Source organism: Mchenga conophoros, linkage group LG15 (genome assembly GCF_057382185.1).
Source record: "Mchenga conophoros isolate Kocher_MC1m ecotype Shallow Benthic linkage group LG15, M_conophoros_male_GT1.1, whole genome shotgun sequence".
Taxonomy (NCBI): domain Eukaryota; kingdom Metazoa; phylum Chordata; class Actinopteri; order Cichliformes; family Cichlidae; genus Mchenga; species Mchenga conophoros.
Genome location: NC_140540.1, coordinates 36,863,003 through 36,876,283, shown reverse-complemented (window position 1 = coordinate 36,876,283; position 13,281 = coordinate 36,863,003). Strand labels below are relative to the sequence as shown.

The following is a 13,281-nucleotide window of genomic DNA, read 5'->3' as shown; positions in this document are numbered from 1 at the left end:
GGTGAGGTGTGCAGTAGCAGTGACAAATGGATTCAAGTTGGGAGTGGGATTACATCAGGTTACATAGCCCCTATTTGTTTGTGATGAGAAGGAGCCAGTGTAACAAGGAAGCTGTAAGGAGCAGGGGTAGTGAAGGTAGAGGAGTTTAAATACCTGGGGTCAACCGCTGAGAGCAAAGGATGGTGCCCTGAGAGGAAAAGAAAAGAGTGCAGACAGGCTGAAGTGGATGGAGACAAGTGTCAGGGGTGATTTGTGACAGAAGGATAGCAACAAGAGTGAAAGGGAAAGTTTACAAGAAGGTAGTGAGCCCTGCTATGATGCTTGGAGACAGTACCACTAAGAAAAAGAGGGGAGGCTGAGCTGGAGGTGGCTGAGCGGAAATGCTAAGAGTCAGCAGATGAGATGATGTCAAGATGATGTATAAGAGAACTACTTGAAACCCACTCTTAACATTAACATTGCACGTTACATTATTGTGTATATTTGCATGTTTCCAAATAGAACAGGCTGCTACTTAACACCTTGTTATAGTCATTGTTTCTTTTATAATTCATATTTGTTTTTGTTATAAAACGGAGCCGAATAAGCGAAAAAGTAGATATGCCAAAATGCAGCCAAGCGATAGAGTACAGAGTATGGTGGGTTTTTTCTTCACAAGATAACAGTCTGATAACACAAGCTGTCACCAAACATGGCTTTATCTAATTAAAAGCACACACCCTGCTTTCAGCAATAACCATGAGCCAATCAACAGAGAACGGATGCCAGTAGTGTTGTCAGGAAGAAGTTTTCTTCAGGCCCATCACAGCCCAGCAGCCACTGTGAGCAAACTGGGTCTTGGACACATTTGTTTCCAGGGCAACAGCCACATGGGAAAATTTAACCTCAGAAAAAGTTTCAGTTGTACAGTACTGAAGAAACTAATGACGGCTTTTTCATTCCCTTTGCTCGCTACTTAAAGCATATGATCAAATAATACAAGGACTGTTTTGTTATTTTATGGCAAAGAAACAAGATGGACTGCTTTTCTTTTACTACAGTGAGCTAGCTGGGAGATTTTAATTTTCAGCCTTTAATCGTGTTACTGTTTTCCCTTTCAGAGCGCCCATCTGGCAATGATTGACACTCTGATGATGGCATACACAGTGGAGGCTGTGAGCGTGGAGAAGGTGATGGCCTGCATTTGCCAATATCCATCCTGCTACCCTGAGGTGGAAACACCTTATGACACTGAGGATGCAGTGACCACCTGGATCAACAAGGTCAGTTATGGTACACAATGTTTTCTTAAGACATGTTATAGAGAGATAGAAATGACTGTGTTTGTGCCTGGTATTTTGTACCTGGCAAAAAAAGTGTTTGGGCCACAAGACTAGTGTCTTAAGATTACAGGTGTTGTTGTATTGCTTTCTGTAAGCCATCCCATGAGTCGACGTATGATTAAACATTTTGTTTTGTCACAAGAAATCCAAACCTGCAGAAGCATAGGTCATTCTGACATCAAAACAACGTTTCTCATCAGTCATCTCTCAGCTGTGCAGCACAGGTCAATTTGTCCTCCTCACAGGCGAACCTCTATAAAAATCTTTTTTCTAAAGAGCAAATAATATTTTGTAACATCAAGGACTGATCAAAAGTAATGCCCTTTGAGATTTTGCCATTTCATAAGTGTCCCCTTTCATTGTGTTCAATGTCTTTTTAAGGAGCTCTTTCAAAAGTCTCACACAGGGGCGTTTCACCAACGTCGGTTTCATGAAGCTTGACCTCTGAAATTCACATTGCACAGTGAAGTCCAGCGAAAACACTGACCTAAATACCATGAAATCTGATCTAGATACACCATGTTGCCTTCATGCCCTGAGGTTCTGCCATATGATGCATACAGGTAGATTCACTACAAATGAGAAAAAAATACCTGCACACTGTTGTGACTCAGTCTGCAGGTGAACCTTAAGACTTCACCTACCCACCGCTCCTCGCTGGGCGCTGCTACCCCCCGCTGGGGGTACTTGTTGGTTCTGGGGCGCGTGGCTGGATGTTCTGGTGTGGCCCCTGGAGCCCTGGGACCCTGATCTTAGCTCACAGCCTCTAGGGCAGCCTCTAGCGGGGTGAGCTGCCCATCGTCTCTGGTCCTTTGAGACTCCCACCCCTTGGCCGTGGGTATTCTATTTATGGCCTCCCACTTCTCCTGCTAGGATGGGCAGGCAGATATTGCTGAGATGTGTGGCCTCGAGTCTTCAGTACTCTTGGAGGCTGCGGCTGGCCCAGTTCTCCTGGGAGGGGTTGTTGTAGCTTATGACAAAGACAAACACACCCCACAAGAAGATTTCTGATTTATTAGGGCCCGAGCACTGAGAGTGCGAAGGCCCTATTGTATCTGCTCCGTTTCTTATTAGTGTGAATGCTTGAAAAGCATTCACAGTATTGTTCTTCTAATCTTTATTATTATTATATTTTATCTATTCCGTACGTTTTTTGTACTCCTACTCCTTCAAAACCGTTCAACTTAGAAAAACCATTCAAACACCATTAGATTCCTATTCTTTTGGACATGACTGCTTCTACTTTTCTCATTTTTAACATTTATATTTTTAATTTTATTCAACTTTATTCAACAAAAATTTCCCATGTATTTCAATGGGGAGACCCTTCAAATTCTCATTCAACTTACTCATTTTTAAACTCCTACTACTTCCACATACGTTGACATAGAGCCACCATTCAAACTTTAAAACGAAGACAAGACATTCAACTATTCAACTTGTATTTATCTTTTCAATATCTATTATACTTTTTCTTCAGTTCCAGTTTAAGTTTCATGATGTTTTTTCACCCGTTTCAGAGTTTATAATGGGTGTGTATGGGACGGAATGTTGGGGCTAGAGTGAGGCAGCTCAACTGCTAGAGTGAGAGGAGCAAAAAAATTAATCTTAAAATCTTTTTTAAAACTGCTGCTGTGTCCGCAGCGTTTGCTCTACAGGTATGATTTTACCCTCAAAACGTAGCCATCGCTGTCCTCTTTCATCCAATGTGTTTACTATTGTCCTAGGTGTTATGGTTCTTTCGTAAATGTCACCAATGCACAGCCTCCTCCCTCCAACTCTTCCATAGACTCTAATGTTAAACTTGCTCAGAAGGTTCGTTTGAAAATCAGAAGAGTATGGTGTCTTTACACTGTCACCACGTCCATATAATAAACTCCACAGGCATGAAAACTGAGAATTTGGTAGACTAGACATGGCTGTCGCTCACGGTGAAAGAATTTTGTCAATACGACATGTACTTTTCATTTGGGAGCGATTTGTTTGGGCCTGACTTTTCTGTTCATTTTAAGCAGCAAAAGTGAGGTGCATGTCTGTGTCGTGTGTATGGAGCCATTGGGTGCAGTCACTATAGCAACCAGGCTCACACCTGCCTGCTTAACGAGCTCTCTCTGCCACTCTGCCAAAATTCATCTTAAACACTTCTCTTTCAACTGCTGCTGTGTCCACAGTGTTACAGCCATCACTTTACCCTCAAAACGTCGCCATCGTTGTTCTTTTTCCAACATCTTGTCTTTCAAAGCTCAGAGATGTAAACTTTTTAAACTGTGTGGATCCAAGTGGAGGGATCACATTTTAGTCATTCAGTGATTCAAAGAATATGACCTTTTAATATTCTTTCAGATGTTTTCTGACTCTAAATTTTCTTTTCTCATTTCTTAGGTTTTTCTAATTTACATTTAAAACATTTTCAGCTTTTTTCCAACTTCTGTGTGAACATCAGCTTTTAGCACTTTTGTTTTCAGATTAAATTTTCTTTTCTTTTTATCTAATTCAAAATTTTTAAATTAAATTCAGCATTTTATTCATTTCAGTGCATACATTCAGATTCAAGCATTCACACTGCAGTTTCTTCAGAAAATGCACTTTCTAGTTATTATTAGTGTGAATGCTTGAAAAGCATTCACAGTATTGTTCTTCTAATCTTTATTAGTGTGAATGCTTGAAAAGCATTCACAGTATTGTTATTCGAATCTTTATTAGTGTGAATGCTTGAAAAGCATTCACAGTATTGTTCTTCTAATCTTTATTATTATATTTTATCTATTCCGTACGTTTTTTGAAAGCCTACTCCTTCAAAACCGTTCAACTTAGAAAAACCATTCAAACATCGTTAGATTCCTATTATTTTGGACATGATTGCTTGTATTTTTCTCATTTTTAACATTTATATTTTTAATTTTATTCAACTTTATTCAACAAAAATTTCCCATGTATTTCAATGGGGAGACCCTTCAAATTCTCATTCAACTTACTCATTTTTAAACTCTTACTACTTCAACATACGTTCACATAGAGCCACCATTCAAACTTTAAAACGAAGACAAGACATTCAACTATTCAACTTGTATTTATCTTTTCAATATCTATTATACTTTTTCTTCAGTTCCAGTTTAAGTTTCATGATGTTTTTTCACCCGTTTCAGAGTTTATAATGGGTGTGTATGGGACGGAATGTTGGGGCTAGAGTGAGGCAGCTCAACTGCTAGAGTGAGAGGAGCAAAAAAAATAATCTTAAAATATTTTTTAAAACTGCTGCTGTGTCCGCAGCGTTTGCTCTACAGGTATGATTTTACCCTCAAAACGTAGCCATGGCTGTCCTCTTTCATCCAATGTGTTTACTATTGTACTAGGTGTTATGGTTCTTTCATAAATGTCACCAATGCACAGCCTCCTCCCTCCAACTCTTCCATAGACTCTAATGTTAAAATGGCTCAGAAGGTTCGTTTGAAAATCAGAAGAGCATGGTGTCTTTCCACTGTCACCACGTCCATATAATAAACTCCACAGACATGAAAACTGAGAATTTGGTAGACTAGACATTGCTGTCGCTCACAGTGAAAGAATTTTGTCAATACGACTTTTACTTTTCATTTGGGAACGATTTGTTTCGGCCTGACTTTTCTGTTCATTTTAAGCAGCAAAAGTGAGGCGCATGTCTGTGTCCATGTGTATGGAGCCATTGGGTGCGGTCACTATAGCAACCAGGCTCACACCTGCCTGCTTAACGAGCTCTCTCTGCCACTCTGCCAAAATTAATCTTAAACACTTCTCTTTCAACTGCTGCTGTGTCCACAGTGTTACAGCCATCATTTTACCCTCAAAACGTCGCCATCGTTGTTCTTTTTCCAACATCTTGTCTTTCAAAGCTCAGAGATGTAAACTTTTTAAACTGTGTGGGTCCAAGTGGAGGGATCACATTTTAGTCATTCAGTGATTCAAAGAATATGACCTTTTAATATTCTTTCAGATGTTTTCTGACTCTAAATGTTCTTTTCTCATTTCTTAGGTTTTTCTAATTTACAATTAAAACATTTTCAGCTTTTTTCCAACTTCTTCTTCTGTGTAACCTTCAGCTTTTAGCAGTTCAGCACTTTTGTTTTCAGGTTAAATTCGGGGTTTTTTTTTTGTTATCTCATTCAAAATTTTTAACTTAAATTCAGTAATTATTTCATTTCAATGCATACATTCAGATTCAAGCATTCACACTGCAGTTTCTTCAGAAAATGCACTTTCTAGTTATTATTCTATTTTATTGTGTGGATGCTTTAAGCATCCACACTATTGAGTTCCTGTTTCTCTTTATTCTTTATTATTATTATTATTCCGGGTGTTTCCGTACACTTTTCGCCGTTTAACTACTTCCACAATTTTTGTGCTATTTTCACCGTTCAAACTTTAAACTATTCAGCTATTTTTGCTAATTCCTGCTACGATTTTTGCTATTTTTAACTATTATACTTTTTAAAATATTAAGCTTTTTTCCTTTAATTTGTCCCATTGAAATGAATGGGAAACTTCTGCAATTCTGCTAAATTTTGCCTGTTTTTGAAACTTAACTACTTCCTCATATTTTCACCTAGAACAACCATTCAAATTTTAAAATGTTCACAAATTATTTGGCTATTCAGGTATGATTCAGCTTTTTCAAATCTTCTACTGTTTTACTTTTATGCCTCTTAAAGTTTTGAGTTGCAAAATTGTGATTTTTCACAAAATACATGTGTTGTTATGGTTGCTATGCTCTTGGCTTCCAGTGTGCCACTGAAGGTTTTGCAATTTTCACTTCATGTCCGAACAACTTCCTGCTACTTGCTCAATTTTCACTCAACTTCCACAAATTATACATCAAAACGTAGGTATTTTTGCTGGCTTTCAGAAAATGTCACCATCATTGTTGTGGGATTTATAGAATTTTTGCAAATCTCCTCAGACTAACACAAGGTCAGAAAACTCTCCATATAAAGTGAATGGAGAGCTTGTTCAAAATCACCGCTGGATTTCTGTAATGAGAGGCATATTCGAATCGTCATATCTCCTTAACGAAGCAAAGTTAAGACATGAGGCTTGTCCCCGAATATCTTCAGACACCCCTGACGCTCACAATTCAAGAATTTCTTTCTCACCTATTACCGTTCTGAAATGAGTTGGACTTGTTTGAGGGTAGGAAATTCGTCCTTCGCTCAGATTTCTTCAGATTTCAAACTGTGGAAATGAACCACTTTTTTCTCTCGTCATAACTTTTTGTTGGATTTCCACAGAGACCTGAAAATTTCCATGATTGTTCACCAAAGCCTGCTGTCTCTTACGGTGAAAGAATGATATCGATACTCCAAATAGATTTCGAGTTAGAAAGCGTTGTTTGAGGGCAAGTCAAGGCAGTTTTTGCTTCGCTCTACTCAGTTATGGTGCATTACAAGTCAAATATCTTTAATAATTCATATTTTAATGATAAATTGTAAACACTGGAAGATTCCCCCATCTCTTCTGAACAAAACGGTGTAAGAATGACCGCTCTAGCCCCTACGGTTTGGAAATTATGGTCATTTGTTTGAGGCGAGTCCTCACTATGAGAAATAGGCTGCAATAATCCTGTGCCTCTCTGTGCTGCGTGTGTAAAAAGAGGCACATGTTTTGGCGGGAAAAAGTACACAGGCTCTCTGATTGGTGGATTCAAATTCAGCAGCTCCCAGGCTGACCTAGAAACTTACTTCTCTCTCCCTGTGCATTTTTTTGCTGATTTTTTCATTTAACAAGTATATTTGAGGGACCCTCAGCATGTTCAGCATTTTTTCAGCTGTCCATTTTGCTTTTCCAATTTTTCTGTTTAACTTATTACTATTGTGCTAAATAATACTATTTCTGCTATTTTATAAGATTTGTGCCTAATATAGTATTTCTGCTAAATTACAATATTTCTGCTTTTTATACTATTTGTGCTAAAACATAGTATTTCTACTAAATGTAGTATTTATGCTTAATCATACTATTTCTGCTTTTTATGGGATTTGTGCCTAATATAGTATTTCTGCTTTTTATAGGATTTTTGCTCAAACATAGTATTTCTACTAAATGTAGTGTTTATGCTTAATCATCCTATTTCTGCTTTTTATAGGATTTGTGCTTAATATAGTATTTCTGCTAAATTATAGTATTTCTGCTTTTTATAGTATTTGTGCTAAAACATAGTATTTCTACTAAATGTAGTATTTATGCTTAATCATAGTATTTCTATATATTTCTGCCAGGTCCCCAGGCAGCCAATCCTCTGTGAGGACTGAGAAATTCAAATTTTCAAATCAGGGCCTGCACGGCTTCCCAGCCAATCATATATGTGTCCTGAGGCATTCAAATTTGCATATTGGGGCCTTCATGGCTTCTAAGCCAGCCAATCATATCTGAGGGCTGAGGAATTCAAATCCACAAATCAGGGCCTGCACGGCTTCCCAGCCAGCCAATCATATATGTGGTCTCAGGCATTCATATTTGCATATTGGGGAATTCGTGGCTTCTAAGTCAACAAGTCATCCATGTCATATATCTCTAAAAATTCACATTTTAATGATAAATTGTTAACACTGGAAGATTCCCCCATCTCTTCTGAACCAAACAGTGTAAGAATGACCGCTCTAGCCCCTACGGTTAGGAAATTATGGTCATTTGTTTGAGGGGAGTCCTCACTATGAGAAATAGGCTGCAATAATCCTGTGCCTCTCTGTGCTGCTGCGTGTGTAAAAAGATGCACCTGTTTTGGCGGGAAAACGTAAACAGCCACTCTGATTGGTGGATTTAAATTCGGCAGCTCTCTCCCTCTGTGTCTGTCTGTGTGTGTGTGTGTGTGTGTGTGTGTGTGTGTGTGTGTGTGTGTGTGTGTGTTTAGTGGGAGAGAGAGGACCCTGCCCTTATTTGACAGCATGTCATTGTAGGATTTAAATTGAATATAGTTAGACTGATTGACTGGATTAGAGCCTGTGTTTGTGTGTCCCTCTCTGCATTTCTGTTTCAATATGCCTCCATATTTGTAATTTTGTAAGTTATTGCTATTCTGCTAAATCATAGTATTTCTGGTACTTTTTGGTACTTGTGCTAAATACAGTATTTCTACTAAATTATAGTATTTCTGCTTTATTATACTATTTGTGCTAAATTATAATATTTCTGCTTTTTATACTATTTGTGCTAAATTATAATATTTCTGCTTTTTATACTATTTGTGCTAAAACATAGTATTTCTACTAAATGTAGTATTTCTGCTTTTTATACTATTTGTGCTAAATTATAATATTTCTGCTTTTTATACTATTTGTGCTAAATTATAATATTTCTGCTTTTTATACTATTTGTGCTAAAACATAGTATTTCTACTAAATGTAGTATTTCTGCTTTTTATACTATTTGTGCTAAATTATAATATTTCTGCTTTTTATACTATTTGTGCTAAATTATAATATTTCTGCTTTTTATACTATTTGTGCTAAATTATAATATTTCTGCTTTTTATAGTATTTGTGCTAAAACATAGTATTTCTACTAAATGTAGTATTTATGCTTAATCATAGTATTTCTATATATATCTGCCAGGTCCCCAGGCAGCCAATCCTCTGTGAGGACTGAGAAATTCAAATTTTCAAATCAGGGCCTGCACGGCTTCCCAGCCAATCATATATGTGTCCTGAGGCATTCAAATTTGCATATTGGGGCCTTCATGGCTTCTAAGCCAGCCAATCATATCTGAGGGCTGAGGAATTCAAATCCACAAATCAGGGCCTGCACAGCTTCCCAGCCAGCCAATCATGTATGTGGGCTCCAGGCATTTAAATTTGCATATTGGGGAATTCGTGGCTTCTAAGTCAACAAGTCATCCATGTCATATATCTCTAAAAATTCATATTTTAATGATAAATTGTCAACACTTGAAGATTCCCCCATCTCTTCTGAACAAAACGGTGTAAGAATGACCGCTCTAGCCCCTATGGTTAGGAAATTATGGTCATTTGTTTGAGGGGAATCCTCACTATGTGAAATAAACTGAAAGAAGCAGGTCTATGTCTCTGTGCTGCGTGTGTAAAAAGATGCACCTTTTTTGGCGGGAAAACGTAAACAGCCTCTCTGATTGGTGGATTCAAATTCAGCAGCTCCCAGGCTGACCTAGAAACTTAGTCCTCTCTCCCTGTGTGTGTGTGTGTGTGTGTGTGTGTGTGTGTGTGTGTGTGTTTGTGTGTGTGTTTAGTGGGAGAGAGAGGACCCTGCCCTTATTTGACAGCATGTCATTGTAGGATTTAAATTGAACATAGTTAGACTGGTTGACTGGATTAGAGCCTGTGTTTGTGTGTCCCTCTGTGCATTTGTGTTTCAATAAGTTATTACTATTCTGCTAAATCATAGTATTTCTGGTACTTTTCGGTACTTGTGCTAAATACAGTATTTCTGCTAAATCATACTATTTCTGCTTTTCATAGGATTTATGCCTAATATAGTATTTCTGCTAAATTATAGTATTTCTGCTTTTTATAGGATTTGTGCTTAACATAGTATTTCTGCTAAATTATAGTATTTCTGCTTTTTATACTATTTGTTCTAAATTATAGTATTTCTGCTTTTTATAGGATTTGTGCTTAATATAGTATTTCTGCTAAATTATAGTTTTTCTTCTTTTTATAATATTTGTGCTAAAACATAGTATTTCTACTAAATGTAGTATTTATGCTTAATAATAGTATTTCTATATATTTCTGCCAGGTCCCCAGGCAGCCAATCCTCTGTGAGGACTGAGACATTCAAATTTTCAAATCAGGGCCTGCACAGTTTCCCAGCCAATCAAATAAGTGTCCTGAGGCATTCAAATTTGCATATTGGGGCCTTCGTGGCTTCTAAGCCAGCCAATCATATCTGAGGGCTGAGGAATTCAAACCCACAAATCAGGGCCTGCACGGCTTCCCAGCCAGCCAATCACATATGTGGTCTCAGGCATTCAAATTTGCATATTGGGGAATTCGTGGCTTCTAAGTCAACAAGTCATCCATGTCATATATCTCTAAAAATTCATATTTTAATATTAAATTGTCAACACTTGAAGATTCCCCCATCTCTTCTGAACAAAACGGTGTAAGAATGACCGTTCTAGCCCCTACGGTTTGGAAATTATGGTCATTTGTTTGAGGGGAGTCCTCACTATGAGAAATAGGCTGCAATAATCCTGTGCCTCTCTCTGCTGCGTGTGTAAAAAGATGCACCTGTTTTGGCGGGAAAAAGTACACAGGCTCTCTGATTGGTGGATTCAAATTCAGCAGCTCCCAGGCTGACCTAGAAACTTACTTCTCTCTCCCTGTGTGTGTGTGTGTGTGTGTGTGTGTGTGTGTGTGTGTGTGTGTGTGTGTGTGACAGAGAGAGAGAGAGAGAGAGAGAGAGAGAGAGAGAAAGGCTTTTAATGGGATGATCTCATTCTAAGATTTAAATTCAATATATTTAGACTGGTTGACTGAATTGGATCTTGTGTGTGGGTCTCTCTGTGCATGTGTGTTTCCTCATGTGTACATATTTGTGATTGTGTGGCTGTAATAAATTTTTTTGCAGATTTTTGTCATTTAACAAGTATATTTGAGGGACCCTCAGCATGTTCAGCATTTTTTCAGCTGTCCATTTTGCTTTTCCAATTTTTCTGTTTAACTTATTACTATTGTGCTAAATCATACTATTTCTGCTATTTTATAAGATTTGTGCTTAATATGCTATTTCTGCTTTTATAGGATTTGTGCTTAATATAGTATTTCTGCTAAATTTAGTATTTCTGATTAATCATAGTTTTTCTACTAAATCATAGTACAGTATTTCTGCTTTTTATAGGATTTGTGCTTAATATAGTATTTCTGCTAAATTATAGTATTTCTGCCAAATTATAATATTTGTGCTAAAACATAGTCTCAATTTAAAATTACAATATTCATAGTTCATCACAGTGTCTCTGGTAAATCACAATATTTCTGCTCTGTTGTACTATTTTTCTAAATCATAGTGTTTCTGTAATGTTTAAGTATTTTTGGCTAAATATATTCTTTCTGTTATCTTATACTATTTCTCCTAAATTCTTGTATTTTTGAGAAGTTATCATGTTTCTGGTAAGTTACAATATTTCTGCTAAATTCTGCTATGCTATTGTATTTCTGCCAAGTATTATGTTTCCTCTAAGATATTGCAGTTCTGCTAAGTTATTCCATTTTAGCAAACTTCTTTTGCTTCTGCAAAGTTTTTACAATTTCTGCAACTTTTCAGCTTTTTCAGCTACTTTTTGCATACAGCTTCAGCTTTAAGCATCCACACTGCATTTTCGCAGGAAATGCAAATTTTTCTAGTTATTATTATCTATTCCGTACGTTTTTTGAAAGCCTACTCCTTCAAAACCGTTCAACTTAGAAAAACCATTCAAACACCGTTAGATTCCTATTCTTTTGGACAACACTGCTTCTATTTTTCATATTTTTAACATTTATATTTTTAATTTTATTCAACTTTATTCAACAAAAATTTATAATGTATTTCAATGGGGAGACCCTTCAAATCCTCATTCAACTTACTCATTTTTAAACTCTTACTACTTCCACATACATTGACATAGAGCCACCATTCAAACTTTAAAACGAAGACAAGACATTCAACTATTCAACTTGTATTTATCTTTTCAATATCTATTATACTTTTTCTTCAGTTCCAGTTTAAGTTTCATGATGTTTTTTCACCCGTTTCAGAGTTTATAATGGGTGTGTATGGGACGGAATGTTGGGGCTAGAGTGAGAGAGCTCAACTGCTAGAGTGAGAGGAGCAAAAAAATTAATCTTAAAATATTTTTTAAAACTGCTGCTGTGTCCACAGCGTTTGCTCTACAGCCACCATTTTACCCTCAAAACGTAGCCATCGCTGTCCTCTTTCATCCAATGTGTTTACTATTGTCCTAGGTGTTATGGTTCTTTCATAAATGTCACCAATGCACAGCCTCCTCCCTCCAACTCTTCCATAGACTCTAATGTTAAAATGGCTCAGAAGGTTCTTTTGAAAATCAGAAGAGCATGGTGTCTTTCCACTGTCACCACGTCCATATAATAAACTCCACAGGCATGAAAACTGAGAATTCAGTAGACTAGACATTGCTGTCGCTCACGGTGAAAGAATTTTGTCAATACGACTTGTACTTTTCATATGGGAACGATTTGTTTCGGCCTGACTTTTCTGTTCATTTTAAGCAGCAAAAGTGAGGTGCATGTCTGTGTCCGTGTGTATGGAGCCATTGGGTGCGGTCACTATAGCAACCAGGCTCACACCTGCCTGCTTAACGAGCTCTCTCTCACTCTGCCAAGATTCATCTTAAACACTTCTCTTTCAACTGCTGCTGTGTCCACAGTGTTAAAGCCATCATTTTACCCTCAAAACGTCGCCATCGTTGTTCTTTTTCCAACATCTTGTCTTTCAAAGCTCAGAGATGTAAACTTTTTAAACTGTGTGGGTCCAAGTGGAGGGATCACATTTTAGTCATTCAGTGATTCAAAGAATATGACCTATTAATATTCTTTCAGATGTTTTCTGACTCTAAATGTTCTTTTCTCATTTCTTAGGTTTTTCTAATTTACAATTAAAACATTTTCAGCTTTTTTCCAACTTCTTCTTCTGTGTAACCTTCAGCAGTTCAGCACTTTTGTTTTCAGGTTAAATTCGGGGTTTTTTTTTTTATCTCATTCAAAATTTTTAACTTAAATTCAGTAATTATTTCATTTCAATGCATACATTCAGATTCAAGCATTCACACTGCAGTTTCTTCAGAAAATGCACTTTCTAGTTAGTGTGAATGCTTGAAAAGCATTCACAGTATTGTTCTTCTAATCTTTATTATTATATTTTATCTATTCCGTACGTTTTTTGAAAGCCTACTCCTTCAAAACCGTTCAACTTAGAAAAACCATTCAAACATCGT

General features: G+C 37.1%; 1 protein-coding gene across 5 annotated transcripts in view; it reads left to right on the top strand.

Moving 5' to 3' along the window:
- Nucleotides 1–13,281, top strand: part of camsap2a (calmodulin regulated spectrin-associated protein family, member 2a) — a 95,932-nt gene that overhangs the window by 16,004 nt on the left and 66,647 nt on the right. For all 5 annotated transcript variants that reach the window (XM_085247961.1, XM_085247958.1, XM_085247957.1 and 2 more), the window contains exon 3: nt 1,101–1,262. In XM_085247961.1, coding sequence (XP_085104087.1) covers nt 1,101–1,262 — 162 coding nt within the window. The remainder of the gene's footprint in view (nt 1–1,100; nt 1,263–13,281) is intronic.